This window comes from Vespula pensylvanica, chromosome 21 (assembly GCF_014466175.1).
Source record: "Vespula pensylvanica isolate Volc-1 chromosome 21, ASM1446617v1, whole genome shotgun sequence".
Lineage (NCBI taxonomy): Eukaryota > Metazoa > Arthropoda > Insecta > Hymenoptera > Vespidae > Vespula > Vespula pensylvanica.
In genome coordinates, this window is record NC_057705.1 from 793,209 (window position 1) to 820,950 (window position 27,742).

At 31.7% G+C, this 27,742-nt stretch overlaps 2 protein-coding genes and 1 long non-coding RNA gene across 6 annotated transcripts; 2 read left to right on the forward strand and 1 right to left on the reverse strand.

Annotated features, from left to right (window-relative positions):
* Positions 1-65: 65 nt before the first annotated feature.
* LOC122636361 (dihydropyrimidinase) lies at positions 66-14,682 on the forward strand. Of its 2 annotated transcripts, none has more exons than XM_043827502.1 (11): positions 66-324; positions 5,401-5,495; positions 6,358-6,670; positions 7,644-7,817; positions 7,917-8,030; positions 8,653-8,885; positions 10,325-10,661; positions 10,753-10,908; positions 10,990-11,263; positions 11,388-11,463; positions 11,681-14,682. In XM_043827502.1, exons 1-11 carry the CDS (start codon positions 286-288, stop codon positions 11,721-11,723), a joined length of 1,854 nt encoding a protein of 617 aa, XP_043683437.1. In that variant the 5' UTR covers positions 66-285; the 3' UTR covers positions 11,724-14,682. The 2 variants fall into 2 exon arrangements, with proteins under 2 accessions (XP_043683437.1, XP_043683438.1); XM_043827503.1 differs by lacking the exon at positions 8,653-8,885 and adding an exon at positions 9,610-9,842.
* On the reverse strand, positions 14,154-27,682 carry LOC122636360 (epidermal growth factor receptor kinase substrate 8-like). Of its 3 annotated transcripts, XM_043827500.1 has the most exons (11): positions 27,515-27,682; positions 24,296-24,444; positions 20,660-20,734; positions 20,243-20,481; positions 19,830-20,166; positions 18,533-19,746; positions 18,332-18,449; positions 15,799-16,152; positions 15,562-15,730; positions 15,359-15,494; positions 14,154-15,282 (listed from the first exon to the last, which is right to left on the reverse strand). In XM_043827500.1, the coding sequence occupies exons 3-11, from the start codon at positions 20,703-20,705 to the stop codon at positions 15,217-15,219; spliced, it is 2,679 nt and encodes an 892-aa protein (XP_043683435.1). In that variant the 5' UTR covers positions 20,706-20,734; positions 24,296-24,444; positions 27,515-27,682; the 3' UTR covers positions 14,154-15,216. The 3 variants fall into 3 exon arrangements, with proteins under 3 accessions (XP_043683435.1, XP_043683434.1, XP_043683436.1); XM_043827499.1 differs by lacking the exon at positions 24,296-24,444 and having other exon boundaries at positions 27,515-27,681; XM_043827501.1 differs by lacking the exons at positions 24,296-24,444; positions 27,515-27,682 and adding an exon at positions 27,301-27,355.
* Positions 22,418-23,178, forward strand: LOC122636363. Its single transcript, XR_006328923.1, has 2 exons — positions 22,418-22,690; positions 22,813-23,178. It is a non-coding gene; the product is annotated as an uncharacterized LOC122636363 (long non-coding RNA).
* Positions 27,683-27,742: the final 60 nt, after the last annotated feature.

Sequence of the window (27,742 nt, forward strand, 5' to 3'; positions counted from 1 at the left end):
CGTGACGGTACGAAGGCAAATAGTGGGGGAAACAGTTGAAGAGCGCACGTTAAGTGCGTCGTCTATCGCTCCGCAGTCGTATTTCTGACTCGAGAGTATTCGTGCGTGTCGTTCTAACCTTTAACGTTACAATCGACGCGGTGGTGATAGAAAATCTTTTTCTTGTACGTTTATAAAAACAAAGTAAACGTTAATCCTTCTTTGTCTCGCTCTTTCTTTCTCTCGGTAGTTCGAAACAAGAAGAGGAACACGTTTCTCTCAAATACCAATATTACAACTGAGAAGATGAGCACGCCGGTGAAGAAGGTGCCCATCCACCTGCAGGTTAGTAAAAAAAGAGAGAGAAAAAAAAAAGGAGGGAACTTGGCAACTTCGTAGAATCGTTTCATCTTTCTTCTTTTTTTTTTTCTTCTTTTCTTTGATGGAAGTAAGGGAGAGAAGGCGGCGCTATCTATCCTTGAAATCGCCTCGCTTCGATTATTTATTCTAGTTTCTTCATATACATATATTACGTTATTGCTGTACCGGTAAACGATATTTCAAATTCGATTGGATATAATTAGTAAATCGTATATAATACGTAAGAAATTGTACCTATATATATACATATATATATATCGGATTTTCTCATCTTCCTATGTCCATGCGAACGTCACCATACTTTTTTGATAATGGCATTTCAAAAAACGACGTTAGAATTAATTACGTGACAAACTTCAGTTACGTTCACTCCCATAATTTCTTACCACTCTATCGACTTAATTTTCGTATAATATACATATATATTTAACATATAATTTAGCTGAAGTATATACGTATATATTACGATATTTAGTTTATATCGTTTAAATTAACGTATCGTCGAATCGTAATAAAATTTCTCATAAAGAAGAACATCGCTATATTAGTATTTTAAAAAATGAAAAAAGAAAAAAAAATAGCAAAAAATATCCTAATTTTTGTCGCATCGCTACGGCAATCGGAAGGTTGGTGGCTTATTGATCCGAGTGTCTTGGTGCTCGCGCCAGTCTCTATCTCGTGGAAGGAAGCAGACACCATAAGTGTAAAAGAAAATAGAAGAAGGGATGGGGGAGTAGGAGGGGGAGGAGGAGAAAGAGGGAAGACGAGTAGAACGGTCGTATAATAATATAACGGAAGATCATAATTCGCCATACATTTTTCCTATTCCTTTCTTTTTATATATATATATATATATATATATATATATATATATATATATATTGAAAAGTACAAGGTTCCTTGATCGTATATCATTTTTGTTTTTCTTTTTCTTTTCTTGTAATAATAATAAAATAAACCCTCCCCTTTTTTTACAATTCAACTTTCAACGAATATATATACCGAGTAAATATGTAAATGTATACATGTGTATGCAATCGTCTTGATTTTCAACCGTAACTATCTGATTTAATTTTCCATGTATACATGTATATATATATATAGTTTCTACATATGCGATATGGCGAAAGAATAAATGAAATTGCAAAAAAGTAATTGCGTGGGTGGATTTTCCATGGCCCTGGAAAATCATACGGCACTGCTGGGATGTGCTTCTTTAACCGAGAAAACGGCTAGCTCTGCCGTGCGCGAATCAATAGTTCGTCGACACTGCTTCGACCTAAAGTCGGAAAAACGCGTCGGCTTCGGATTATATATCTATATGTGTGTATATATATATATATATAAACGAGGTGCGTACCAGTAAACGATGTTACGTCTACGTTCATGTAACTTAATTATCCTATTTCAACTTTCTTTAAATATTGTGTAGCTGGTACAAACATAGTATTGTAAATAAATCCTTTTTTTTTGCAGAGTAAACAAAATATCGTTGTTTGTATTACTACGAATATTGCCATTTGGAATATATTATTATATATTTTTAAAAGTCATTCATACTAAAAAAAACTGTTTATACATTCGAATATTGCGCTCTATTAATACGAAAATATAGTACACGTAATATATTATCACAGGTTTTTGAAAGTCATTCATACTAAAGAAACTTTGTTTACTAAACATTCGAATACTGCGCTCTATTATTATGTATTATCGATGTTTGTGATATTGTACATGGTATATATATTTTTCTCTATTAATTTAAGCTCACTCATAGCAAATCAATATCATCGATATTTTCGTTAAAGGAAATTTCTGTTCGATCGAATTTCGGTTCAACGTTATTTCGAAAATATAAATAGATGCACAAACGCATAAAACGGTTAAGCCAGGTGTGACCTATGTCTGCTGTTTCCGGACTTTATTGCATTTAGCATAACGAAACTAGACCAAAGCAGAACGGTTGTCTTACTCGACCCGTTTACATATTTACACGCGTGAACGAGGAAAATGTAACAAAGAGTCTTCTTTGAAATTGTATCTTCATTATGTCAAGGAATTCTCACCATTGAAATGTGTGCTTTTGCATTTTTTAACGAACAAATATATGGTACACGTGTGTCTATGTTACTATTACTTTGCAAACAACACTTGTTGACTTATATTTTCTTTTGTAAAGATCGAGGAACGTGTATATATATATATATATATATATATATATATATATATGTATATACATGTGTGCGTAACGAATGGATACTTTGTGGATACATTTTGCACAATAATGTAAATTGCAATGTTACGTAATATTTACTTCTGATTCGCCCTCTTCCTCCCCTAAGATAGAATCAGGACAAATGTTTATGCACGCGAATCACTTAGCTCCTACTAAGCAAGTTTGTAAGATTCTCTCATTAATGGTAGAGCCTAGTTCTCTCGATCGGACTAACGTGGAATGAGAAAATCCAAGTTCTAAAGGAAAATTTCTGTTCTTCGGTGGGATAGAGAAAGAAAGAAAAAAGAGATCCGTTAGTTACTTTTCTTGACCTTAATGAACGCGATATGCGATGTGTATATACATATATAGATACATGTATGTAGTAGGTGTATACAATGTCAGGAACGATTAATATGTTTGATTCTAATGAAAAATATGAATTTAAACAAGTCTAATAAAGCACTGGTAAGATAAGATCTATTAAATCGAAACTATAAAGAAGAAGAAAAAAGGAAAGAAAAAAAGGATTTATAGATCGAGAACAGTTTACAGAGCTCGTAAATGTTAGGTGGATCTAAATGCGTAATTCACAAAAGTATTTTTATCTCCGCGATGTGGCACGATCCGACACGATGAAACTAGATTCGCGATTCGATCATGGCAGCAATTTACTTGCGATAACAGACCTTATCGTGTTCCGAAGGGGAACATGCGAAGGCTATATAATCATCGATCGAATTTTAAAAAGGGTTATTTGTTTGATTCGAACAAATGCATTAGATTTAGTACAGGATCCAGAGAAAAAGAGACAAAAAGAGACAAATCGTTTCGAATATGTTCAATCTGTTTTACCAATGCGTTTAGAGGACAAAGCATGAGTCGAACCCGCGAGAGCCTTTTTTTTTTTTCTTTCTTTTTTTTCTTCTCCAAGGGTTCGCCAAGGCTGCTGCTTCAGTGTGTGTTTGTCTACGTGGGACGTATTTTAAGCTCCGACGTTAGACTGAAAATATCGTAAGAAACGATCTTCTCTGACACATGAAACGCATATGTGTGGTTTAATGAGCGAAAGCTTTTCGAGGATGACAGGAAAGTCTGACCAAAAAACGTGCGTGTTTCTCTTCGAAAATTCATTCGAAAATAAATCTATGCGTTGAAAGAGTACCTTTGCCATATCGTTAGAAATCGTTTGAAAAGTTTTGAGGATTTCGAAAGTGGAAAGGTCGTGACGAAAGAGAACGATATAAAAGAGGGACGAAGTTGAGAGCGAAAAAGGGACACGAGGAAACAAAAGGTTCTAACCTGCTAGCAGTTTTAAAAGCCACCACCACCCTTGCCACTCTTCCTCCCTCTCTCCTCCTTCTCACCAGGGGACGAAAACAGTTGGATTGTCCTTTTTCAGCACCTTCCCTCTTCTGTTTCTTCTTTGAACCATCATCCTCTTTGCCCTATCCTGTTCCTCCCTCTTTTCATCTTTCCCTTACTGAACCTACTATGGTGGTACTCGTCGAAAAAATAAGCGCTCATTCAAAGGAACGACGTCGCTTACGTTTTCTTCTTTCTTTATGTGTGCATATGTGTTTTTGCGACCGAGCTCTTTATTTTTATCCCCCTCACTTTTGGTTTGCACCATTCACTGTTTCTATTTAACTTCCCTTTTCTACGATTAGTCGTAAATTTTAAAAGCGTACACATTTTCTTTCTATTTATATTTAAATTGTTAGAGACAATCGTCGATACCATTCAAGCGTTGCTCCCTTCTCTGTAATATTATAGTATTTAATTTTAAATCTTTGGGAAAGTAGAATTACCTTTTTCTTACGATTACAGTTATTTATAGTGCATAAATATAATCTTACCTAGAAAGTAAATATTAATCTTAGGGGTTCGAGTATATTATTATCGGGGGTATTAAAAAAACCGTAAGTTTTTTAAGTAGAATTTTATTTTTACGAGAGGGGCAATTCGTTTTAAAATTAGCCAATCAAATTTCAAGTAAAATTTATTTGTTTATTATGTAAAAAATTGTATTTGTTATATTTGTATGTCGATAAAAAATAATTCTCATTCTATATTATCGTTCGATTTATCAATTGAAAAAAATCAATATCCTTAAGATAAAAGATTAATTTTTTTTTTTTTATAACAATGTTTTTCAGGGGGTTGGATATATCAATATGGACCATTAATCCCCCAGTTTTTTTTTTTTTAGATAAATTCATTTTTCATTATATTCTATTTAATTGATAAAATTTCAGATAAAATCTGTCCACTTATTAGAAAAAAATAGTATATTTATCTGTCAATTCCAAACAATCAATATTACATTATCAATCTATTTATCAATTGGAAATATCTAGAAAGGTAGAATCATTTTTTCTAAGATACTAGATGAGATAAGAGTAGGTAAAAACAAGTTTGTTGAACGCTTATCGAACGCTGTGCTCGTACCACGCGTGTACGCCCTTATAATTCGGTATTGGCCGGAAGTGCGTGTTGCGCGCGCACGTTCACCATTCTATTCCTATAGAACCATACATATATGTACACATAGACACACACATCGATTGATATACCCTGCCATAATACATTATATCTATAGTAATGCGCGCATACTAATCGACGCAACCGGACGTGCTCGAAACAGCCTGCAAACGAATATCAAGGACGGGGGCGCAACCATAATCTTTTCTATATATGTATGTGTATGTGTACTAAATATATCGCGAGGGTATACTCTCGAATTTGGATTTTTTTTTAATTTTTTTTTCTTTTTTTTTTTAATCATTTTATTCTTGATTTGTTAATATGTTTTTTTTTTTCAGAGCGCGCAGAATCGGTTATTGATCAAGAATGGAAAAGTTGTTAACGAGGATGGTATAATCGATAGTGACGTTTACATCGAAGATGGCATTATTAGGTGAGAAATTAATACAATAATTAATCTATCGATTAGATTCAATCACGTGCCAAGTTTATATCAAGACACAAATGAATGGTATTATTAGTTGAGAAATTAATGATACCTGTTAATTAATTATAATTTACCTTTTTTTGTCTATGTAAAATAAAAAATTTTATAATTATATATTTTTTTTTTGTGTATAGAAAACACGCACATGTAGAAGTATGTGATTTTTAATAATGTTATAAAAGATAAAATTCGTTTCACAAAAAAGTCTGTTTGTCACATTTCTTTTGATGTAATATTCGCGTGAAACATTTCCACGATACGATAAGCTAGTTTCTTTATTATCAAAGTATAAATGGAGTGCGGGCAGACGCATATAATGCGTTGGCCGTATTAACCAATGCGATTTGTCAGATATGAGAACGTGACTTCTCTCATGGAATAGTCTCATGGTCTAGAAATTGCGATATTAGATAAGCGGATAACTTTCATCGTTGTTTTAATCCTGGAAGGATCATAAATTAGATAATAACTATGTCTATTTTTAAACGGGTGATTTATTTATAGAACAAATAGAAATAAAAGAAAAGAAGAGAGCACAGTTTTATAGAATATTTTAGAACAGAAATAGTTTATTTTTTTTTTGTTTCTCATAGACAAATAAAACATGATCTAATTTAATAAATTAGATATATGATAACAAATATTATAATTAAACTATAAAATATATAGTAGTTGTTGCATCTCATAGACAGATAGAACATACTCTCTTTTAATCCTTTGAGATAATAACATTTATTATTAAAGTATTTCTAAAAAAAAAAAAAAAAATATTTTGGAATAGAAATATTTTGTTTTTTTTTTTTCACAGGCAAATGGGCCGCAATCTCATTATACCGGGTGGTACAAGAACCATCGATGCACGTGGAAAATACGTGATGCCAGGTGGTATAGACCCGCATACTCATTTTGAATTAGAATTAATGGGTGCCAAAACAGTCGATGATTTTTATCAAGGCACAAAAGCGGCTGTCGCTGGTGGTACGACGATGATTATCGATTTTGCCTTTCCTCAAAAGGATGAAACCATTCTTGAAGTTTATGAGAGGTACAGACAGATTGCGGATGAAAAAGTTTGCTGCGATTATGCTCTTCACGTGGCTATTACATCCTGGAGTCCAAAAGTAAGTACTTACTAATGTTTATTTTTGTAATGTAAGAATGTATTAAAAAAATATTATTAAACATTTTTCTTTTTATATTTATTTTTAATACAACGACGTTACAATATTGTGCATGCGATTCAATAAAAAAAAAAAAAAAAAAAAAAAAAAAAGAAAAATCACTTGGAATACAATACTATCAAAGATAATAAATTGTCTGTTTTCACGGTCACTTTTTACTCATTGCAATGAACTATTCGTTTTTTTCTTATCTCACACGAGTTGTTTCAATGTGTTAAGAAGATAGGCCTGTTATACGATTCGCGAGGTCATTATGTCAAGTCCGATACGGCTCATGCTTCTCCCGGTTAGTCATTCAGAATGAGATAATTGCCATAAGACGAATCCTTTTCTAGAAAAGAAAGTTTCTTTTTTCCTATCTTTGTCGGTCGACCTCTTTTCTCTTATTACATAATATATATAAATTTATTATATATATATCATACAATATAATATAATATATATAATATAGGTTTAAAATATTTTTATCTTTTATATATTTAAATTTTCTAAAAATAGTAAAAGTGCATCGACTCGAATGATTTACAGATAAGGACAACGCAAGAACTTTAATCTCCCAATCCGGTGATTGCAAGTCTAGTATTCTCTATGTAGTAGTCCCGACTTGTAACCGTAACTTCGATCGCTAACTGAATACTAAAACGTAGGATGAGGAAATCGCATAAGCAGCGATCGGATGAATGGAATTAATTACTATTCCTTATTTGATCCTATTTGTCTTCACTTTTATAGATCTCAGAATGATCTAGAATGATTTTCTAGATCACCAGATCTCTAAACTTTTTATTTAATCCTTTATTTGTCTACGTTCTTTATGGATTCTAGAATGATCTAAAAAGAACTAAGAATTATCCGCAACAATTAATCATAATTTTTGCGATTTATTTTTTTCTCTGTGTTCTTCTCTTTTCAGATAAAAGAAGAAATGACGTTGCTGACGAAAGAACACGGAGTAAACAGTTTTAAAATGTTCATGACTTATTCTTTCATGTTAAGAGATATTGATTTAATCGAAACGTTCAAAGCTTGTAAAGAATTAGGAGCATTGGCTATGGTTCATGCTGAAAATGGTGATATTATTGCTGAGGTAGATAAATTAAAATACTTCTTTATAATAATTATAATCATTTGTTGGAATAAAAAAAAAAAAGCTAAAAGAAGAAATATTTTTTATAAATTATTGTAGAATACTAAGAAATTATTAGCTGCTGGAGTGACTGGACCAGAAGGTCATGAAATGTCACGACCTGAAGAAGTTGAAGCGGAAGCAGTGACCAGAGCTTGTACGATAGCAAGTCAGGTATGCTAAAGTTCTAAACCAAGCCTCGTAATGGTACTTCCTCGTGCCATTAGCTCGTCTATTTAATTGCGTTAGTTTATTCTCGTAAAAGAACTTTTCTTTATTTATCTTTCTTTCTTTTTCCTTTTTTTCATTGTTGTTTTTTCTTTTCATTGCTTTTTGTGTATTCTTATCTATCTCTGTTGCACGTATCACATTTCCGAAGAGTCTTGCACTTAGGTTTATATGTATGCCTTATACGTTGATGTAATCAAAAGTAAATAAAAATAATTTTTATGCGTTTTTTGCTACTCTAGAGATTAATGAAAAATATCATTTATATTTGTAAATTTTATTTTTGACACGTCGTATTTGCGTTATGTGTAAAAACAAATAAATAAGAGATAAATACACACACACACACACACACACAATATTATATACAAATATTTTTATATAAAAGCAATGGAAGGAAAAGAAACAGAAATATTTAAATATTAGAAATCTATATATATTAGATATGTAAAAAAAAACAATTTTATATATATATAAGAACTTTTTTAATATATATATGTGTAGATATGCATTAATATGTTAAAGATTAGAGATGCGAGCCAGCAAGAGTAACTTTTTGCATGCTTAGGTAAATTGTCCGCTGTACGTAGTGCATGTGATGAGTCGTAGCGGCGCAGAAGCCGTCGAAGCTGCTCGTAAACGCGATGTTTGCGTCTTTGGCGAGACCTTGGCAGCTGCTGTTGGTACTGATGGTACCAACTACACGCATAAATGTTGGAGGCACGCCGCAGGACACGTTTTAAGTCCACCTCTTAGGCCAGACCCGAATACACCCCTTATACTTTTAAATTATTTGGCAAGGTGAGTCGTGAAGCCACTGTAATATTTATTTTACGGTGACCTTGACATCCGATGAACGGCTTCCGAAGACAACCTTTATGTAGAACAATTACCTCGACCTCTTTTTTTTTTTGTAATACTTTTCGTTGTATCAATCCGTTGCGTGTTATCTGTTACTTAGTACAACTGATAGTTACCTCTTTCCACACACACAAAATTAACTTTTAATATCCGACGGAAGTTAAATTTCAGTAAAATAGGCTAATCGCCGTTATCTAGACTTCCCTACTGACGTTTCAAATCTCATAAAGCTCCTCTTGCGTGCGGAGCCAAAATTTATATTTAGAAATTTCCTTACTTCGAACTTTACCTTCGAAATTCGTGGAGCATGCTTGCTGCTATTTCTTGGCCAATAGCTAATTTTATATTTACTTGTGTTCCATTTCGTTGATATTATTGGAATGATAATAGTTATATAATCGGCACTATTATATATTATTATATCTTGTCAAAAAAATAGAAAGTAATGGATTTACATATGTATGCATCAATGTACTCGTTATCAAACTTTGATGTGTAGGTAAATGCATTGTTATCGCTTGATTATTATTATTATTATTATTATTATTGTTGTTATTATTGTTATTATTGTTATTACTATTATTACTACTATTTGGTGGGGAAAAGATTAGTCAGAAAAATGTAATAATAATTTCAATGAGAGATATATCAATATCGCGTTTAGGTGAATAGTCCACTGTATATCTCAACGGTATCAAGCAAGTCAGCTGCCGATGTTGTGTCCGCGAAAAGAACCGAAGGTGTCATCGTTTTTGGAGAAACTTTAGCAAGTTATGTGGGTGTCGATGGTACCGAACAATACGGGAAAGATATCGAAAAAGCAAGACGTTTTGTAACTAGTCCACCTCTAAGGCCAGATTCGACTACACCTGCATATCTAATCGAACATTTGGCTCAGTAAGTAAAAAAAGAGATTAGATTTCCTCGAAGTAGTTTATTTTTCTTTCTACATTTTCTGCACATGAATTTCTAAGTGACACTAATGTGTTACATACATGTGTATTTGTCTACGTCAAGACATAGAGTCACTAAAAGACTATGACACATCAGTCTGACCAACTGATCTTTATTTTCATTGATGCAGCGTGGGAAGTTGCACACATCACATTATATTCTTAATTAAGCGTTTACTGCACAAGTTTTTTACTATTTTATCGTGTGATAGTTTTATATGCACGATTAACTCGTTAATTATTTATAGACAACTAATTTTTTCAATTGACGAATACATTGTTGAGTCCTTCTTTCTTCGTTTTAATTCAAACTTTTAGCCGAGTGTGATGTCAAGGTAACCGATAAATATACAATTATTATGTTCGAATATTTCCATGTAATATCGTTACTTGAATCTTTGAGTTAATTCTTATGATTTTGATTAGGGATGGCCTTCAATTAACTGGCAGTGATAATTGTACCTTCAATGCTGAACAAAAAGCTTTGGGTAAAGATGATTTCTCTAAAATACCAAACGGAGTTAACGGAGTCGAGGACAGAATGTCCGTAGTATGGGAAAAAGGAGTACATGCAGGAATCATGGATCCTACGAGATTTGTTGCAGTTACCAGTACAAACGCAGCGAAAATATTTAATATTTATCCTAGAAAAGGAGTGATCGCTGTAGGCTCTGACGCCGACATCGTTGTTTGGGATCCTAACAGGAAACGTACGATTTCTGCTCAGACCCATGTCCAAGCTGTTGATTTTAATATTTTTGAGGTGATCATTTTATACTGATGTAATCAACGTTTACATTTATTATTTGATTATTATTATTATTATTTTTTTTTTATATTTGTTCCTAAAATAGGGTATGGAAGTTCATGGTGTACCTGAATACGTTATCGTAAACGGTCGTGTATGTGTGGACGAGTGTGAATTAAAAGCCGTTCATGGTTTTGGAAAGTTCGTAGAGACACCAACGTTCTGCAATTATGTATACGACATGATAGAAGAACGTGAGAAGGTATATATATTGTTTGTAAATAAGATAGAAAGCAGGAAATCGATGTATATACGTATATATGTATACATTGATATCTTTCAGAGACCTAGAGGTGTACCACGAACGGAAGCAGAAGCAAAGAAGTATGCCGAGGAGGATGCTGCTATCGCTAAGGCTAGGGAAGCAGCAAAGGCAGCAGCTGCAGCTGCTTTGCATAATAATCAAACAAACGGTACTCATGAAAGTCCTAAACCGAAATTGGCACCGGTTGATTGTATACCCACTTTACCTGACTCTGCGATTATGACGCCATCATCGAAAGGTCCTCGATTGGAAGGACAAAGAAATTTACAGGATTCTACATTCTCTATCAGTGGTATATAAATTTCTTATATTAGTTCTAAGATTTATAATTGAAAGGAGGATATTGTTTGTTGTATAATTTTTTATAGATAACCGGATATAATAGTTAAATGTGAAATATATTTTTATTATTATAGAGGACGTCGAGGAGGCACGAAGAGCTTGCATTCGTGTTAACAATCCACCTGGTGGACGTAGTGCGGGAGGTTTTTGGTAATTTTGTAAAAGAAAGCATACACACAGAATTGCTTGGCGGATAGAAATGATCAAAGCGACAGTCGAATTGTCCTTTTTTCCTTCTCCTCACATATTTTTCTTTTCTCATATACTACATTATCATTACAACGTTCAGTCTGCTTTTATAGGTTTTGCTAATCACCAAATATTAAGCTAAGTTTAGTTGATTTCATTGGTGTTCTCATCGATTAAGGTCTGTTCCATCGAAGGAGGATTTGGAGGCCACTACCCAGTAGGTTGTATACTACTTGTATTCATTCATATATATATATATATACACATATATATATCTTTCCACTTCTCGCTTCATTATCTCGCTTTTATAATCGCTTCATTGTCAAGTTCCATTGTCATTCCATTATCGCTCCGTCGTCGTTTTGTCGTCGCTTCTCACATTTTGGCCTTGGATTCTTTTAATGTTGCAAAGATATGTAGAAACATGATCTATAATTCGCGCGAGCAAAGTGACCTATCTTCAAAATGATTCAAATAGATAGACTATTGATCCAATGAACGTAAAGAAAAAAACGACGATTTAAATCTTTTCAACTTCCAAGGTCAATTTTTGAGCTCTATCTATTATTATTTATTAAATAGATTACAGAACATTTAAAGCCTCTTTTTTCTCTCTTCCGTATTGCTATAATACATAATTTTATATCTAACGTGTAGATGTAATCTAACGCGCTTAGTCATTTTTATATACAGTTGCATTGTCCTCAGGATAGGAAACAAGATACGGAACAATCAAAAATGATTTGTCTGTCGTAATTTTGTTTGTTTCTTCTTTCTTTTTTCTGACAAACTAATTTATACCTCTTAGGATCTCTACTGACATTTTACTTTTACCCATGACAACTACGTAATATATATATATATTCGTATATTTGATGATATACCAAAATTTTTGTTGCATAGATATCATCCTCGACAAACAAAATATGTTTTTTCTATTGACGTTAAACTTTTTACTCCTTTAAAAATGTGACGAAAGAAGGTGATTGTTTAGCATATTACGATCTTAACCCTTCATATAATTACAGAAATATACAAAAAAAAAAAAGAGACATTTTCTTTTGTTGCGCGATAAAACGTATGTACTTGCATTATTATTTGTATGTATGTATGTGTCTGCAAAATCAATAATGTTGGAGTTGTAAATGTCTCACATACAACATTCACAAGTATCTGAAGATTAATTGGTTTATAAAGAGATTTAATAATATGATTGTTTGTTTTATATTCGAAATTTATGTTATAGTTGTAATGTTATGTCTTATTACAGGTAATGATAATATATTTGAGCATAAGTACAATTTATTGCAGCCTTAAAAAATATTATGTAAATATAAAAAAGAAAAAATCAGTTATATATATAGTTTACATTTATATTATTAATAACAAGGTGTAGTATGTGATTTGTTTAAACTTTATCAAAGGTTTCTCGGTTATTAACAAAGTTATTTCAAAGTGAAGCCTGGAATTTGTTAAGATTGTAACACCAATTTCAGTATATATTTCCCGATTAATATATATATAGTTTTTATTTGTAAGATGTTAATCTTGGAACTTTTATGATTTATATACACAATATAAAAAGAAAAGTATATATATATATAAATTCTTCTATTAAAGCTTATCCAACAAATAGTGGCAGCTGATGTACGAATAACTCAAATCGATAAAATTTGTTGTCGTTTCTTCTTTAATATAGATTTCATAATTATGAGCTATGAAAGCTATACGTTACGCACAAATGTTTTACATCAAATGGTTAAATATTTAAAATCTCCTTTCATAAAACGAGCAATTTACAAATATGTGCAATTATTACATATATATGTATACATACACACACACGCGCGCGCGCGTATTTAAAGAGAAACAATATAACTAAAGAAAAGAAAAAAGAACATTAGCAAAATAATGATCTTTTAAATATAGTTTTTCATGTTACATGTATCATTTTCCTGTTATTTTATTATATGAATTTTAAAGTTGATAATATCACATTCCAATTTGTCAATTTCTTTTTTCATTTTTTTTTTTTTTTTTTTTTGTATACTCTTCTATAATAAATTAGAATGAATTGAATCACTTTGTAATTGGAATATACATTTGTTCTAAAAAAAATTATTATTCATTTTCTATCAAAAATGATAGTTCCGATTCGTAATAATAATAAAAATTATTACTATTATTGGTAATAGCAACTGATCTGATAATAATAAACATTATATAATAATCGTTTATATATATATACATATATATATATATGTATAAACCAATGTTACTTCTAATGAAAAACGTGTGAGACATTCACGAATGACCAATTCATAGCACTGTATCACTGAGAAGCTGTTATTATAATCATCCTTCATTGTTAGTAGAATCGTAAATAGAGACTTGTGTCGATTTTTTAGATTGATTACCAGTTTTCTAGACAAATTTTATACAACATTTTTACAAACTTTTAGATATTCATAACATTGGGATTTAGGGCGAATGAATTTTAGCATCTAGTTTTTTCCAAAAATGAACTATTCGAAGGACACTTTATAGGCCTTTTATATGAATCATGGCATACATTATAAAATGCATTAAATATTTATTTTGTTCATATCATAATTTAAAAGGAGTACAACAAAATAAGATGATCAATTGCATTTATATTAAAATTGTTTTTAAGTATTCGATTGTATTTTTTAACAAATTATTCGAACGAAGAAACAATTATGTTCCTTCTCAATCGATTTATTACAATATTATTATTATTATTATATTGTTAATTTAGATTGTAAATTGACGCACAATTGACGTACGTAAAATGCGCTGCAATCTTTAATGCTTTTTTTTTATTAAACGCCACTAAATATGCTTCGTATAGAAGCGATATATAATAAACGTAGCTAATAATAATAATAACTGGGTGATGTGTTTGTGAAAGGAGCTTTGCTAAGAATTGAAAATTCTATACAATATTATTATTATTATTATTATTATACTTATTGATGTGTTCACGTCATGTGATTCCGACTGGAGGAGTATTCAGAAAAATTATGTGTAATATATCGGATATATAATTCTAAGATTATATATAAGAAATGATATATACACAGGCGGATAACTATTTATGTCTGTTAATAATTAATGTATAATGATAGCTTCAAAATAAACATAACGCGATATTAATAACAAAGCATTCAATTTTAAACAAAGTGTTCATGAAAATGATAGTCGATTTAAAACTTGTCTTCGTATATATATGACATATGTTATATTATTTTTTTTTGTAGAAATTCATTTCTTTGGCTAATACTGCTAATGTATTTATTTAAAATTATGAGACTTTAATATCGTTAATTCTTTAAGTTACAATTAGTCTGTCATAAATATATACATATATCTAAAATTAAAAAGTGAATATTACTTTTGAGTAGAGAATGAGTGCAAGCTAATTTTTGTACAGTTTACATATGAAAGAGAAAATAAGTGTATCAATGAAAATTTCTTATTTTAAGTATTTTCCTTTAATAAAATTATGAAGTACTAGAGCATATTAATCGATTTATATGTTGCATATATAGCTATATAAGTAATATTGATAGCTTATTGCGCTTCATAATTTTATTAAAAATTACAACTACTTTTAAGCGTTCAATTATTGTGTATATACATATTTATATATATGTATATACGCTTACTATAATTGTGTCTTTTATGTTTTATTTATTCTGCCTTTTGCCGAACCTTCTCTAAAATCTGTTTTAATTCTGATACCCTTGTCGTTTCGTACTAATAAAAAATTTTAAGTGTTAGAATCAAAAAACAAAAAATATTTGTAAAGTTTAACTATTGATGTTAAACTTACCCCGCATTCGTTTCGTGATAAGATGAGCTGTTCTCCCAGCTTTTCACCTTCGTTAGGGCCAAAATATTGCTCCAATTGTCGTTTCGTTAGATTAAATATTTCAGCACCAGTCATATCTTTCAATTGTTTGCAAACTCTGTTAAATTAATGATGACTTAGCATTTTAGTGTTATTTTTTATATATAATAATTTTTTATACTTACTTATCTGAAAATCCTTTCGCCGTCAACCAAGATTGAACTTCACGAGGAGTAGAATATTGATGTAAAACTGTTGCTTGCATTTCTAGAATATTTGGGCTATGTTTCTTTTTTCTAAACATGTTTAATACGTGTTTAAGTTCCTCCTGAACTTGGTCTTGATTACACGTACCTTAAAATTAATTATCGAAAATAATTGTAATGTATGATTATTGTAGTATCTTGATTTTCGAAACTTACCAGCGAAAGATTTATTATTTTTATACGATTCTGATTTGTTGGAAGTCGTCGATGTAGTTGATTTTTGAGTCTGTAGAACTGGAGGAGGTGGTGGAGGTGGTGGTGGTGGTAGTGCTGGTGGTACTGACAATGATGATCGTGCTGATGGTGTTTGTGATGCTGGTGGTGCTGATGGTGTTGGTGGGTTTGGTGCATTGGATTTGTTTTTCAATTTATTTTTTAAAGTTGTCATTTGTATTGGTTGGATTATAACTATTGGGCCATTCTTTTTTTCCAATCTTGGAGTTTTTCCCAATGTATTACCGGATACGTTGTCGTTTGTACTTGAAACTTCATTAGATGTAGTCAAATTCTCTAAATTAATTGATTATCTTCAATTTTTGGTATTCAACCGATTGTGGTTCTTTTTTTTTTTTTTTTTTTTTACATATTCATGGAATATGAAAGCAAGCAGTAGAATCTGATTTGTATTTATTCTGCAGATTCTTAAATATGCAATACAATTATGCATTCACATTTTACAAACATGAAATTTTTGTTCACTATTGATAAAAGCACTTACACAAACAAACGATCTGTTTTATCTTTATATCAAATTTTATCCCACAGAACATTCTATACTTTCAACAGGGTTGGACAATACAATAACATTTAGGCGAATAAATATTGTAATCATATATATTTGTTCATAAGATGATGTACATTAATTACAGTGCAATGAAATACTGGACGGATCGCATTCCCAAACCTTGAACACAACATTTATTGAAATATGTTTTGACAATCGTTACGAAACGAATAAACAAATTAATTGTAAAGACAAATTCATTAACTTGTAATATCAAGAAACGTGTTCATAAAAACTTTAAGATATATAGTAATATAATTTACTGGACGGAAAGATAAATTTTATTGATAACTACTAAATTATTAATTCCACCCAATTATTTTTTACTTCCTCTGCAAGTCGATGCATAATTTATACTAGCTCCTTTACACGAAGACATACAGATACATGCGACAACACGTTAAAGCACAAATTAAAGTTCCGCTACTCGTCATAAAAATGACAAAATGTTTTCAAGTCAAACTAAAAATATCGTACCTTTCTGATATGTTCATAAAATGATTATTTCATTTATTTATTTAGTCTAACGCTTTTATAAATTGCAGCAACTTTTTTATTCTTGAAATATGCATCCAGAATGACTCGCTTAATTAATATGGTCACAATATAGATATAAAAGAGAGCCAGTCGTTAAATATCCTACAGACTTGAGTTGTATTAGAATATTTTCTCTAAAAGTCTATGTGCAAATTATTTTATCTTGCTAAAGTAAATTTGGTTAGTCGAGATTCTTTGTACGTATTTCGTACATAAAGTATCTTATAGAGGTATTAAAAAAGAAAATAAAAAAAAAAAAAAAAAAAAAGATATGACAATATGTAGTCAATGGAAATAACGCGTTTTTCTATTAATTGTTAAATAATAATATCTACTACTAATATACTAACTTATAAAAAAACATTCCATATACTTAAAGATAAATTAATTGTTAGAATTGATTAAATTAAGTTGGATTAATTTTGAGAGCATCATTCAAATACACCATCTAATATTTTGGTGATATATGCAAACTAATTTATTAAACTGGTTAAAGAAGAACTTTAAAAGTCTTCTATAATGAAATTCATTATTTAGTATAAATAAAAGATAATCAATCTTAATATTATATACAGGATGGTATTTCTCTTTTCTTTATATATATATATATATACATAAATATATATATATATATATGTATGTATATATATATATATATGTCTGTATGTATGTATATATATGTGTTATCAAACTTAGGTTCATACTTTTATTATATGTCATAAAAGATTGCTAAGAAATATCTCAGGTAGTAGAATACACATAAGAAATGATCCAGTTAAAGTTAACAAATCTTTCTGTAATTAATGAATGTATAAACGTAAAAATAAAAAATCGACGGTTATCTGCGAGATATAGATAATAAGATTTTAAAAAAAAAAAAGAAAAAAGTCACATTATCCAGGGCTATTAATAAAAGCCAAATCACCCTGTGGTCGTAGCGATAACGATTTTAATTGTTCAGTCTAGACGTTATTCGCGCTTACACATATTATTATTATTATTATTATTATATTATTATTATTATATATACAGAAACATTAAATAAAATAATATATCAAGTATTATGTAAAAGATGCATACTGTAATATTCAATTTTAAAGGTCATTATAAAAAAAAAAAAATAATAATAATAACTACTCGCAGTAAACTTTACAGTGATAATCTGTAATTAGATAATCTTCTTATTGTTTAAACAAATATTGAGATAAAGAAAGAGACAGAGAGAGAGAGAGAGAGAGAGAGAGAGAGAAAGAGACAATGAAATTTTAATGCGAGACACAAAAATGTCCACGTAATCGAAAGCAAAGCGTACCGAGGACAATTTGTTCAAGACGACAGAACGACGTTATTAAAAATAACGAAATTCACCTTTTTTCCCAAGACGTTCTTTTCTCACCCAATCCGCGGGTGCTGGTGGTGGAATCGCATGAGTTCGATGAGCTGCTTCTGGCCCCGGACTAGTACTGGTTCTTTCAATTTCAGAATCCTATTGGATATGAATTGATATTAATTGATTTAATATAAACAAAGTTAATTGAATCGATGGAAAATTAAAGACTGATTTCTCACTTCATAACTATAGCCATGTCCTTGTCTAGGGTATCGACTTGTATATAATGGATTATTAAATACATCATTTTCAGCAGGCTGAGATGGATTGTGAGGCGTAACGATAGTGTGTGGCACGTGAGCAACTTGACCCCTAGAATTTCTCGCTTTCCACCACTTCCTACTGTCATCGAGTATTTCCAGATATTCACCCCTGACAACCGTCAATTCTTTATCGTTGTTAGCTGTTCTAGGATAAGTAACGTGAACGATCTTAGCATTTCTAGCTACGAGCTCATCCAACCAAACTTCTTGAGCTCTTTCGATGGCAGCACCTCTAGGTGCTCTTTCAATGGAATCAACTGATATGTCACTGTGAGCTCTGGTTTGTTCGACTCTTTCTTCTCTGGCATAAAGTTCCGAGGTTGGTCCGTAATTTCTATCAAAGTATTCGGTACCAGCTCGGTCCTCTCTGCTATCGTATTCGAGATAATCGCTACTATAATGTGACTCGTCGACGTCTCGATGATTGTAGTAAGGATCGTTCTGTTGTTCAGGAAGTTCATCCCTCTTTTGTTTATCAGCATTCAAAAGAGAAGCAAGATGATCGTGATCTCGGTCTTCCGGTATGGGATATTCCGGTGACCAACCATCCGTAAAGATCGGATGGTAAGGTGGTACGTGTCCTTTCCATTGATCACGAGGAATGAGCCACGTATCACCGAGAGAATGCCAGAGTTCAGTTTCTTTGCTGGTAACACAATTGATTAGCAAATTGACCGCTTCTCTTGTCAATAAAGGTGAGACGACCTTGCTTGGTAAATTCGGATCATAATTCGTATCGTGAGATGCATCAACGATCAAAGCAAGTGGCGTGAAAAGGAAATGTACCAGCTCCGGTGCATTGGGATCGTGAATGTGTGCTTTCAATTTGGCTAAAAGATTGAAGGAAAGTTTGAATTTTTGAAAGATATCAATGAACTCCATCTCTGGTGGTGGCTTTGCTCTCATCGTTAACATGCCATCTCCTAGGTTTCTCTTTTTCGACTTTCTGTTACGCCGTCGACGTTCCAATTCTCTCGACGCAGCTGCAGCATATTGCAAACGTGCAATAAATTTTTCAATGTCGTCAAAGCAATGATTCAATATCGTCACGTCACGTTCGTATTTTTCTGACGACGTTGAGGACACTTCGTCGTTGTTTTCTTCGCGTGATATATCGTTCTGGCCATCGGCTATAGGTTAAAAATAATTACAATCTAATCAACACGAAATTCTTATTATCTTGTGCAAATAGAATATCGCCTAATATATTCACCATTGGCCGCATTAAACGCAGACACCTGTTCGCGTACATTCACACCGTTCAATGGAGGTTCAGGTGGTGGTAACGCAGGTGGTGGCGGAATTTGACCTCTTGGACCTCTAGGCGAACCACCTGGTACGAGTTTCCCCATTTGAAGCATTTTCAAATCCTCGACCAAATCTTGAGCAGATACGCTTTGACACTGAAAGATATGCATTTCTGCTCTTTGAGAACCACTGTCGTCGGCGACGGAAAATACCAAAATGTTGTTGTACATCTCCATTGGGTCTCTCGAGGTAAATGCAGTTGGTTCTTGGATCAAAGAAGCTGGAAATCGTTCCATCACGGCCTTTTCCAAACAAATACAATCGTTAAATATATTTATTAAAAATTTATCTATGTAGATTTCGATAGAATCAATGTACCCCAGTTTCGTTGTCCATGATAAGAACCCAGTTTCTTTCCAAACGAAGCTGCATCTTTTGACTCCATATACCATTGCTTTTTTCTAATTGCAAAAGACGACGCATACCATCAGCCGGATAAACAATGCCTATTTCTTTCGTCACTGTAAATGTCGCTAAATGTTCCATCATGTATGTAGGTGGTTCGGTACTACTTCCACGGCCACCGGAAGTACTCGATGGTCCGCTCGAGCCACCATCTTTGGAAGAGGACAAATTCCAATATTTCATAAATAATTTATATTATTATTATTATTATTGTTACTACTATATTTTAATATCGATATTTAATATTCATCAATATTAATTCTTGATGGATGATATAATATATATATTGTTAAATACCATATAATTTACTAACTGCTACATTAATAATACCTTTGTTATAAACTGCTGGACTATGGCTGGTGTTATAGTATGGCATATTGGAAGTTCAAACACGATCAACCTTGCCTGAAACATCAAATCGTAAAATAGAAAATAACGATGATAGAAATGATATACGATAAAGATCATTTTTAATTCAATTTCTTTTTTTCGAATGTCGAAATAAGTATTCAATATCTCGATGACGGTCTATAGTTGAACGGTATGTCTGTTAGCTGTATCCCGCTAGCATCGGGTCATGGGACCCATACTTGGTATCGCATGAAAGTCAGCATGTAACCAAAGTGAAATTCCAATGAGCCTAATTCGTTCGTTAGGCATGTTTCGAATTTCTTTCATGGGCGTGTGAGTGTCTACCGTCGATTTAAACTTTCAAAATTATTTAAAGAGTACTACTAATCATTTAGAACGTTTCAATTTATGCTTTCATTCAAGATGAAGAACTTCTTTTAGAGCGTACTCTAATCATTTAAAACATTTCACAATTTATGATTCATTCGTGATGAACTGCAAACTTATCTAGAGCGTACATTAATCGTTCAGTACAATACAATTTATGGTCCATTTAAAATTCTATTTAAGGACAATAGCCAAATCCATTATACTTTACGACTGAATAGCTTGCTTTGCCAATGTCGTTCAAAGAATTCGAAAGTGAAAAGTAAACTTAGAGATTGTGAGATTCTCTCTTATCTATCTCGATTGTAACGCGAAGTGCTTTGATAATATCTTTCTTCTTGTCCTATCGATATAAAAGTAAATAATTTGATGACACGTACAACACCGATCACATATCACGAATTAATACGTATATTATATACTAAAAAGTACGCACTTACATATACCAGAAATACATAGGTGTATGTAAGTACATCGCACACGTATCTACATCTAGATCAGAAGGTAAAAGTTCTTGTATATCGTAGAAAGAAGTACATCACGAGCCGTGTGTGTCTACCATGTGTGTGTCTATGTATATATATATATATGTATATATATATATATATGTATGTATGTATATAAATATTGCGTATTAAGACAATGACCGTCATAGGGCAAGTTCTTCTCTCTAACATAAGCGAATGCTTTCACTGCTGCGTGGTTCGCAGCAGTAAGTAATGTTGCAATTTACTAGAGAGAGAGAGAGAGAGAGAGAGAGAGAGATAAGGTGCCGTGGGAAACTTTAGAATGTTGGAAGACATTATTAAAAAGTCAAGTATATCGAGTGTCCTTTTTGTACGGATATCACTTCGACCATTACCCATAGCTTTCTTAATTTTTTTTTTTCCATTGAAGAGGAAAAAAATAAAAAAAATAATACATAAAAAAAACATGACGTGACACTAAGATCGAAGCTGTTTCTCCTCTCTCTCTCTCTCCATCATTCTCCTTTTATATTTTTGAAAGATAATTTTCATAAATCTTCCCAATGACTTTAAGTGAGAAAAGAGAAAAAAGGGATAAGCCAAGACGATAGGACGACGAGTGGGACGATCTGTGTATCAAACTATAAAAGATCAGAGAAGCATGTTTTTAACGAGAATTGATAGAGATTCCTTCAGGGATTTCAACTATCTAATGTTTCAACGTAATCACATCCAATATACATTTTTTTTTTACTTCAATATACGGTTTCCAAACAATCATTCTTTGTAATAATTATACATTTTTCATATACGAAGTGTTTTCCATTTGTCTAATCATTTTTTTTTTTTTTCATTTGATAGTGTTATTTTTGAATGTAAAAAGTTAACCATCGATCGAGTGAGTCGACGCAAAAAGATTTTTAATAATTTTAATAATAAAGTTCGTTGCCTGTGAACGGCTCGTATACGACTAACGCAATGAGTAAGATTTCAACATGATTATTTCAGAGACTTTAATGCCAGCATAGACGAGATTTTTTCGAAAGGATTCATTGGCGCTGTCATAAAAAAAAAAAAAAAGAAAAATAAAACAAGAAGAAATAAGTAACCATTATGCCAATTATTATTTGTTGAGTGATCTACAGGAAACAAAAAGGTATTATTGTTCGAGTAAAGGAAAAGAGAGAGAAGGAGCGAGAGAGAGAGGGAGAAAGAGAAAGATAAAACAACAACACGAATCATCGATAGAAGGAGCCAAGTAATCATTTCTATATGCAGGCACACCTCAAAGAGAAAAATTTACTAACGGAATGCGTGTCGCAGAGAACGTGGTATAAGCACGGCCTTGAACGTACTTGACATAAACACCGCATTCGACGTTCTATTCGTTCAAGAGAGAAAAATTCAATAAAAACTTTTTACCATTGCGTGCAGCCGACAACGAACAGGAAATCCAAGTAAATCAAATTTTCGAGAATTTGTTAAAATGAAATCGAATATTGCTCGAGCGTTTGTTCAAGGACATTAGTATAGATCGATAACGTTATCTTCTAATGGTAACGTTCTTAACTTCCGCATTCTTTTATTTTTTTACATTTGAGAATTTTTAATCTTGAGAATTCTCTTGTTTGAAGTTTTTTTTTTTTTTTTTTTTTAATATAAAAAAAGAAGTATACATATATATATGATTTCACATATTTTTTTTTTTTTTTCAACGAAAATATGACATTTTTGAATAAAACATTATTATAGAAAGTTACCTTAGAAAGTGTCGAGTCATACTCGACGTAGATATAAAATCGATATCGAATCACACATATGATTCTAACCTATAAGTAAATATTTATATGGGCAATTACGTAACAAAAATTATAGAAATGCATAGGTTATTGTACGTTTTCATTTCACTGAAAAAAAACCATAATGTTTAAATCGCGACAGATTAAAGAGTATTACTTTTTTTATGCTCGAGCAACCATTTAATTAAACAGATGCAAGACGTGCAACATAAGGGCATTGACTGAACTGCCCGTAGACGTGCAGGAATTTATGCGGAAGTTTCGTGTTTTTCATTTATTCTACAACCGTTACTCCTTACTCGTAACTTGGTCGCTCGAAGAAACTACCGGAGATATCTATTATGTTGGTACACTTAGCCGCATGACAATTGTATTTTATACAAATTAAATTATTTCTTTTTTTTTAATCAATCATTTAGTTATCTAATTATAAGTTTTAGTAATCATTTTGTAGTAAACGTAAAGTAAATGACAAACTACTGGCTATTCATTATTTTTGATACTTAATTACTGCATATAAATTGTTTTTTTTTTTTTTTAAACATTACATAGCTTTCTAAATTTTAACGATTATTCGATTAATCGATTATACAAATTGAATCTTTTTCAACAACAATTTGATAATCTCCAAATTTTAATCGATCATTCGATAAATCGATTATATAAAATATACTATAGTAACAAAACTCGAATGCAGATGGCGGCGTTTAGAAAACCCGATTCGAACAAGATACATACGTAACAAAAATGAAATAAGAAAGTTTAGATCTTAAAAAAGATCTGATCGAAAGTAAACAACAGAAGTTTAAGTAAGTAGAAGTTAGCGTGTTCCTCGTGGTTGGACGCATATGCGTGGATACAATATACACACACATACGTGCGCGAGCTCACATACTTGTACATAGCGAAGGAAGAAAAAAAAAAGAAGTGGAAAGAAAGTTAGCAATGTGCCTCTCGCATACCTTCCAATTCGTGTTGCTGTGTTGAACAAGTTTTCCAGTGAATGGACCGAACGAATGCACTCCGAATGCTTCCACGCGATTAATAACTTTAATGATCGATACCTCTCGTTCAAAATATATCTCAACTATAATTATAATCGTCCTCTAACCTTAAAAAAAAAGTTTTCCAAAAATTTTTATTGTCACTTCTTTTCATTTTCCATTAATAAAGCTTCCACGTGATTATTAACTATAACGATCCGATGTATCTTTATTAAATTAAATATTAGATATAGTCACTATCATCTAACCTCAAAAAAAAAAAAATTTATGTTAATTCCTTTCTTTCTATTAACGTGGATTCAAAGATAATTCATGATCGTTTTAGAAAAACTTTGCGAGGAATGAAAAATGATCGTTGCAGGGGGTTAGACACGAAGCAACAATAAATAATGAAGGTTTGTATTGTTCGTTTTGAGAAAAAAACAGAGAGAGAGAGAGAGAGAGAGAGAGAGAGAGAGAGAGAACGTACAGTACTTACGAGAGAACGAGTGCGCGCGCATAAAATCGAGAAGATGCGTTATTTAACGGCGTAGGAAATTGCCTAAGGTCATCCAGTGTCACGTCGTGTGTCATCATGCCAAGAGATTTGCACTATGCTTCTTAGAGAAGGAGGTAAAAGAAAGAAGAAGAAAAAAAAAGAAAAGAAAGGAGCGAAAATAAAAAGAATCGACTGTATGCCCGTATAACAAGTTACAAGAGTATAATGTATATAGCAGAATATGAGAGATACGTATAGCGTATAATGCATCATACGGGTTTGACGCGACACTTTCCAGAGAAATGAGCCAGAAGCAATGAAAAGAGATGATTATGGTTATATTATTGATATATTTTTATCCTTACGTATTAGTATTTTATATCAATGTTATTATTATTACTAAGTTTCGTCAATCAATTTTTTTACTTGATATCTTTATAGTAATTCATAGATTTAGAATCATTCTAAAATTAGATATTTAAAATCCGCCGTTTTGATGAATGGTTTATAGTAACAATGTATATTTTTTATATTAATTATTGCTATAATCAGTCTTGCTTCTTTTATTTCTTTACTTGTTTATATATGTAGTGTAATAAAAAAGAAATATGTTGAAAGAATCATTTGCATTATTGTTCTAGTTTTTGTTGGATTAACTATTAATTTGATTATTTTTTTACTTTTGATATCATATGTAAATATATATGCACACACATGTACTTTGAAAACAATTCGTTAATGGATCTACTTTTTGAGGTTATATCGTATTCAATGATGACATCATAGTGCAAAGAATTAAAATTATCATCGAACAATTTTTGTCGAGACCGAGTATATCATTTGTCGATATAAGAAAGAATCGTTTTAAACTTTTGAAAGAATCTTCTCGATGAGTTTTCTATTGTAAAATGTTTTCATCATTGAGTATCTTCGATCTATGTCATGGTGATCGCAATGACACGCGTAGGTCTACTTAGTGGGCGTGTATTACAGGTGTTCTTAGTAATATCAACGATTAGAAATATCACTCGAAATGATTATTAGAAAAAGAAAAGAAGAAAAAAATATACAGAATATTATATAAAATAATAGTTGCGTAACATTCAACTATTGTTTTAATAAACAAACTGATTTTTTTTAACCTTAACCTCCTCTCGTCACTACGATACAATAGAAATCAGTAAAATCGTTCGTTATAATTAACACAGAGACACCGTCGATCGTATCTCTAAATAGATAAGAATTTTTACACTTGAGTATTGAGTGTAAAAGTATCACAATTTTATGAGTGTGTTTGTACGATAGAAAGAGAGAGAAAGAATGAAGATTGTCACGAAGCAAAAACCGATCTCGTGCTAGATATAAATGTAATATAATCGTCGAGTTAAATATCATCGTAAAGTAAACGTTAAAAGAGTAGGAGGAAAATGAAATAAAAAATGAATTTTTATATTTCATTAAAAGTAGTTAACCGGATTAAATCGATAAGATATATAAGAAAAATAATGGTGATAGATTTTTTTCAAGAAACGATCGATCGATCGTGTTACGAACTAGTGAGTCACCTGCAGTGATAATGATATCGAGATAACAATGCGAATTGTTTTCTGAAACGCAGCATATTTCAATTTGTAAGGTGTTACGAATTCAAGAAAAAAAGAATAACTACGCTAGTACATGAAAAAAAAAAAGATATATATATATATATATCTCGTGTATATCTTTTCAACACATGTGTACGTTTGTATATTGTATGTATATATACAATACATAAACTTGAAAGTCACGTACGATGTTAAAGCATAGAGAATATTCTATATCCGGATGTATAATTATAATACTGATAGACATATCTACATATATATATAAATAAATTCGAATAATTTATCTTTCCATTTACCTAATACTTTTAATATACGAAATAATACATGTACCTGGGAACAGGAAGAAAACTAATCTCCTCTAATCGTTAATAGAATTCCACCTATGCATACGTTTGCAATCTGGTCAGTCTATTTGGTCCTTCATTTTCAAATAGAAAAAAAAGATAGATGTAAAAAAAAAAAAAGGAATACACAGCAATTTCCACAATGCACGATTTAACTACACTATCGATAGACGTAAATACATAACAACAAAAAAAAAGAAGAAGAAGAAAAAAAAATGTAGGCGTAAAAAAAAAGGTGTAAAAGTAAGGAAATCGTTCGGTATAGATTTTCACTAGAAATTATTTTCAAAAGTAGTCTTAAATGAACACTAGAGAGCAACAGGTGTGCCTCTGAAGAAGAATACCAATTGGAATATCAATTGGAATTCCGTTAAGGATGAAGAAATCCAGGATTGCACTGAATTCCGTTATGGCGTTAGAGTGATATCCTTTTAGAAGGAAACCTTGACACAGCGATTGCTTTTATTTAGGCGTGTTCTTTCACGGAAACGATGTGAATGTATAGGACGGTATATACAGTATTGCTGTTAAACTTACAAGGAACTCTAGGTGTCGCGAGCCGATGACGATAGGTGTACTGCAAGCGAACGAACGAACGAACGAACGAACGAACGAACGAACGAAACGAAACGAAACGAAACGAAACGAAACGAAACGATACGAAAGGAAACGAAAGGAAACGAACGAAACACGGATGGCCGCCGAAACGAAAAATATCGTTAACGCGATCTTACAGATTCTAATTACTTACCTATTTTTAATTGAAACAATTGTTTCTCTATATACACGCACTTCACTCTCACATACACAAAGGAAGAAACCTTTTCAAGGAATGAACACCTCTAAGTCCGACCATGCTCGAGTGAAAATTTCTCACGACTACTTTTGATCCTTCTACCTTCTTTACTTCGCGGTTTACCTCTTCTCACCTCTTCCCCTTTGCCGAGGTGCGATCTTTGATACGTCGATTTCTATTGGC

What these genes read in the sequence shown, in the direction of transcription:
- LOC122636360 (XM_043827500.1), bottom strand. Translation starts at nt 20,705, where the DNA reads ATGCCATACTATAACACCAGCCATAGTCCAGCAGTTTATAACAAAG. An exon ending in AGAACGTCTTGGGAAAAAAG is followed by an intron (nt 16,153 to 18,331) that starts GTGAATTTCGTT and finishes CAATTAATTTAG; the next exon opens with AGAATTTGACTACATCTAAT. An exon ending in TATCACGAAACGAATGCGGG is followed by an intron (nt 15,283 to 15,358) that starts GTAAGTTTAACA and finishes ATTTTTTATTAG; the next exon opens with TACGAAACGACAAGGGTATC.
- LOC122636361 (XM_043827502.1), top strand. Translation starts at nt 286, where the DNA reads ATGAGCACGCCGGTGAAGAAGGTGCCCATCCACCTGCAG. An exon ending in ATGGTGATATTATTGCTGAG is followed by an intron (nt 7,818 to 7,916) that starts GTAGATAAATTA and finishes AAATTATTGTAG; the next exon opens with AATACTAAGAAATTATTAGC. An exon ending in CTTGTACGATAGCAAGTCAG is followed by an intron (nt 8,031 to 8,652) that starts GTATGCTAAAGT and finishes TTGCATGCTTAG; the next exon opens with GTAAATTGTCCGCTGTACGT.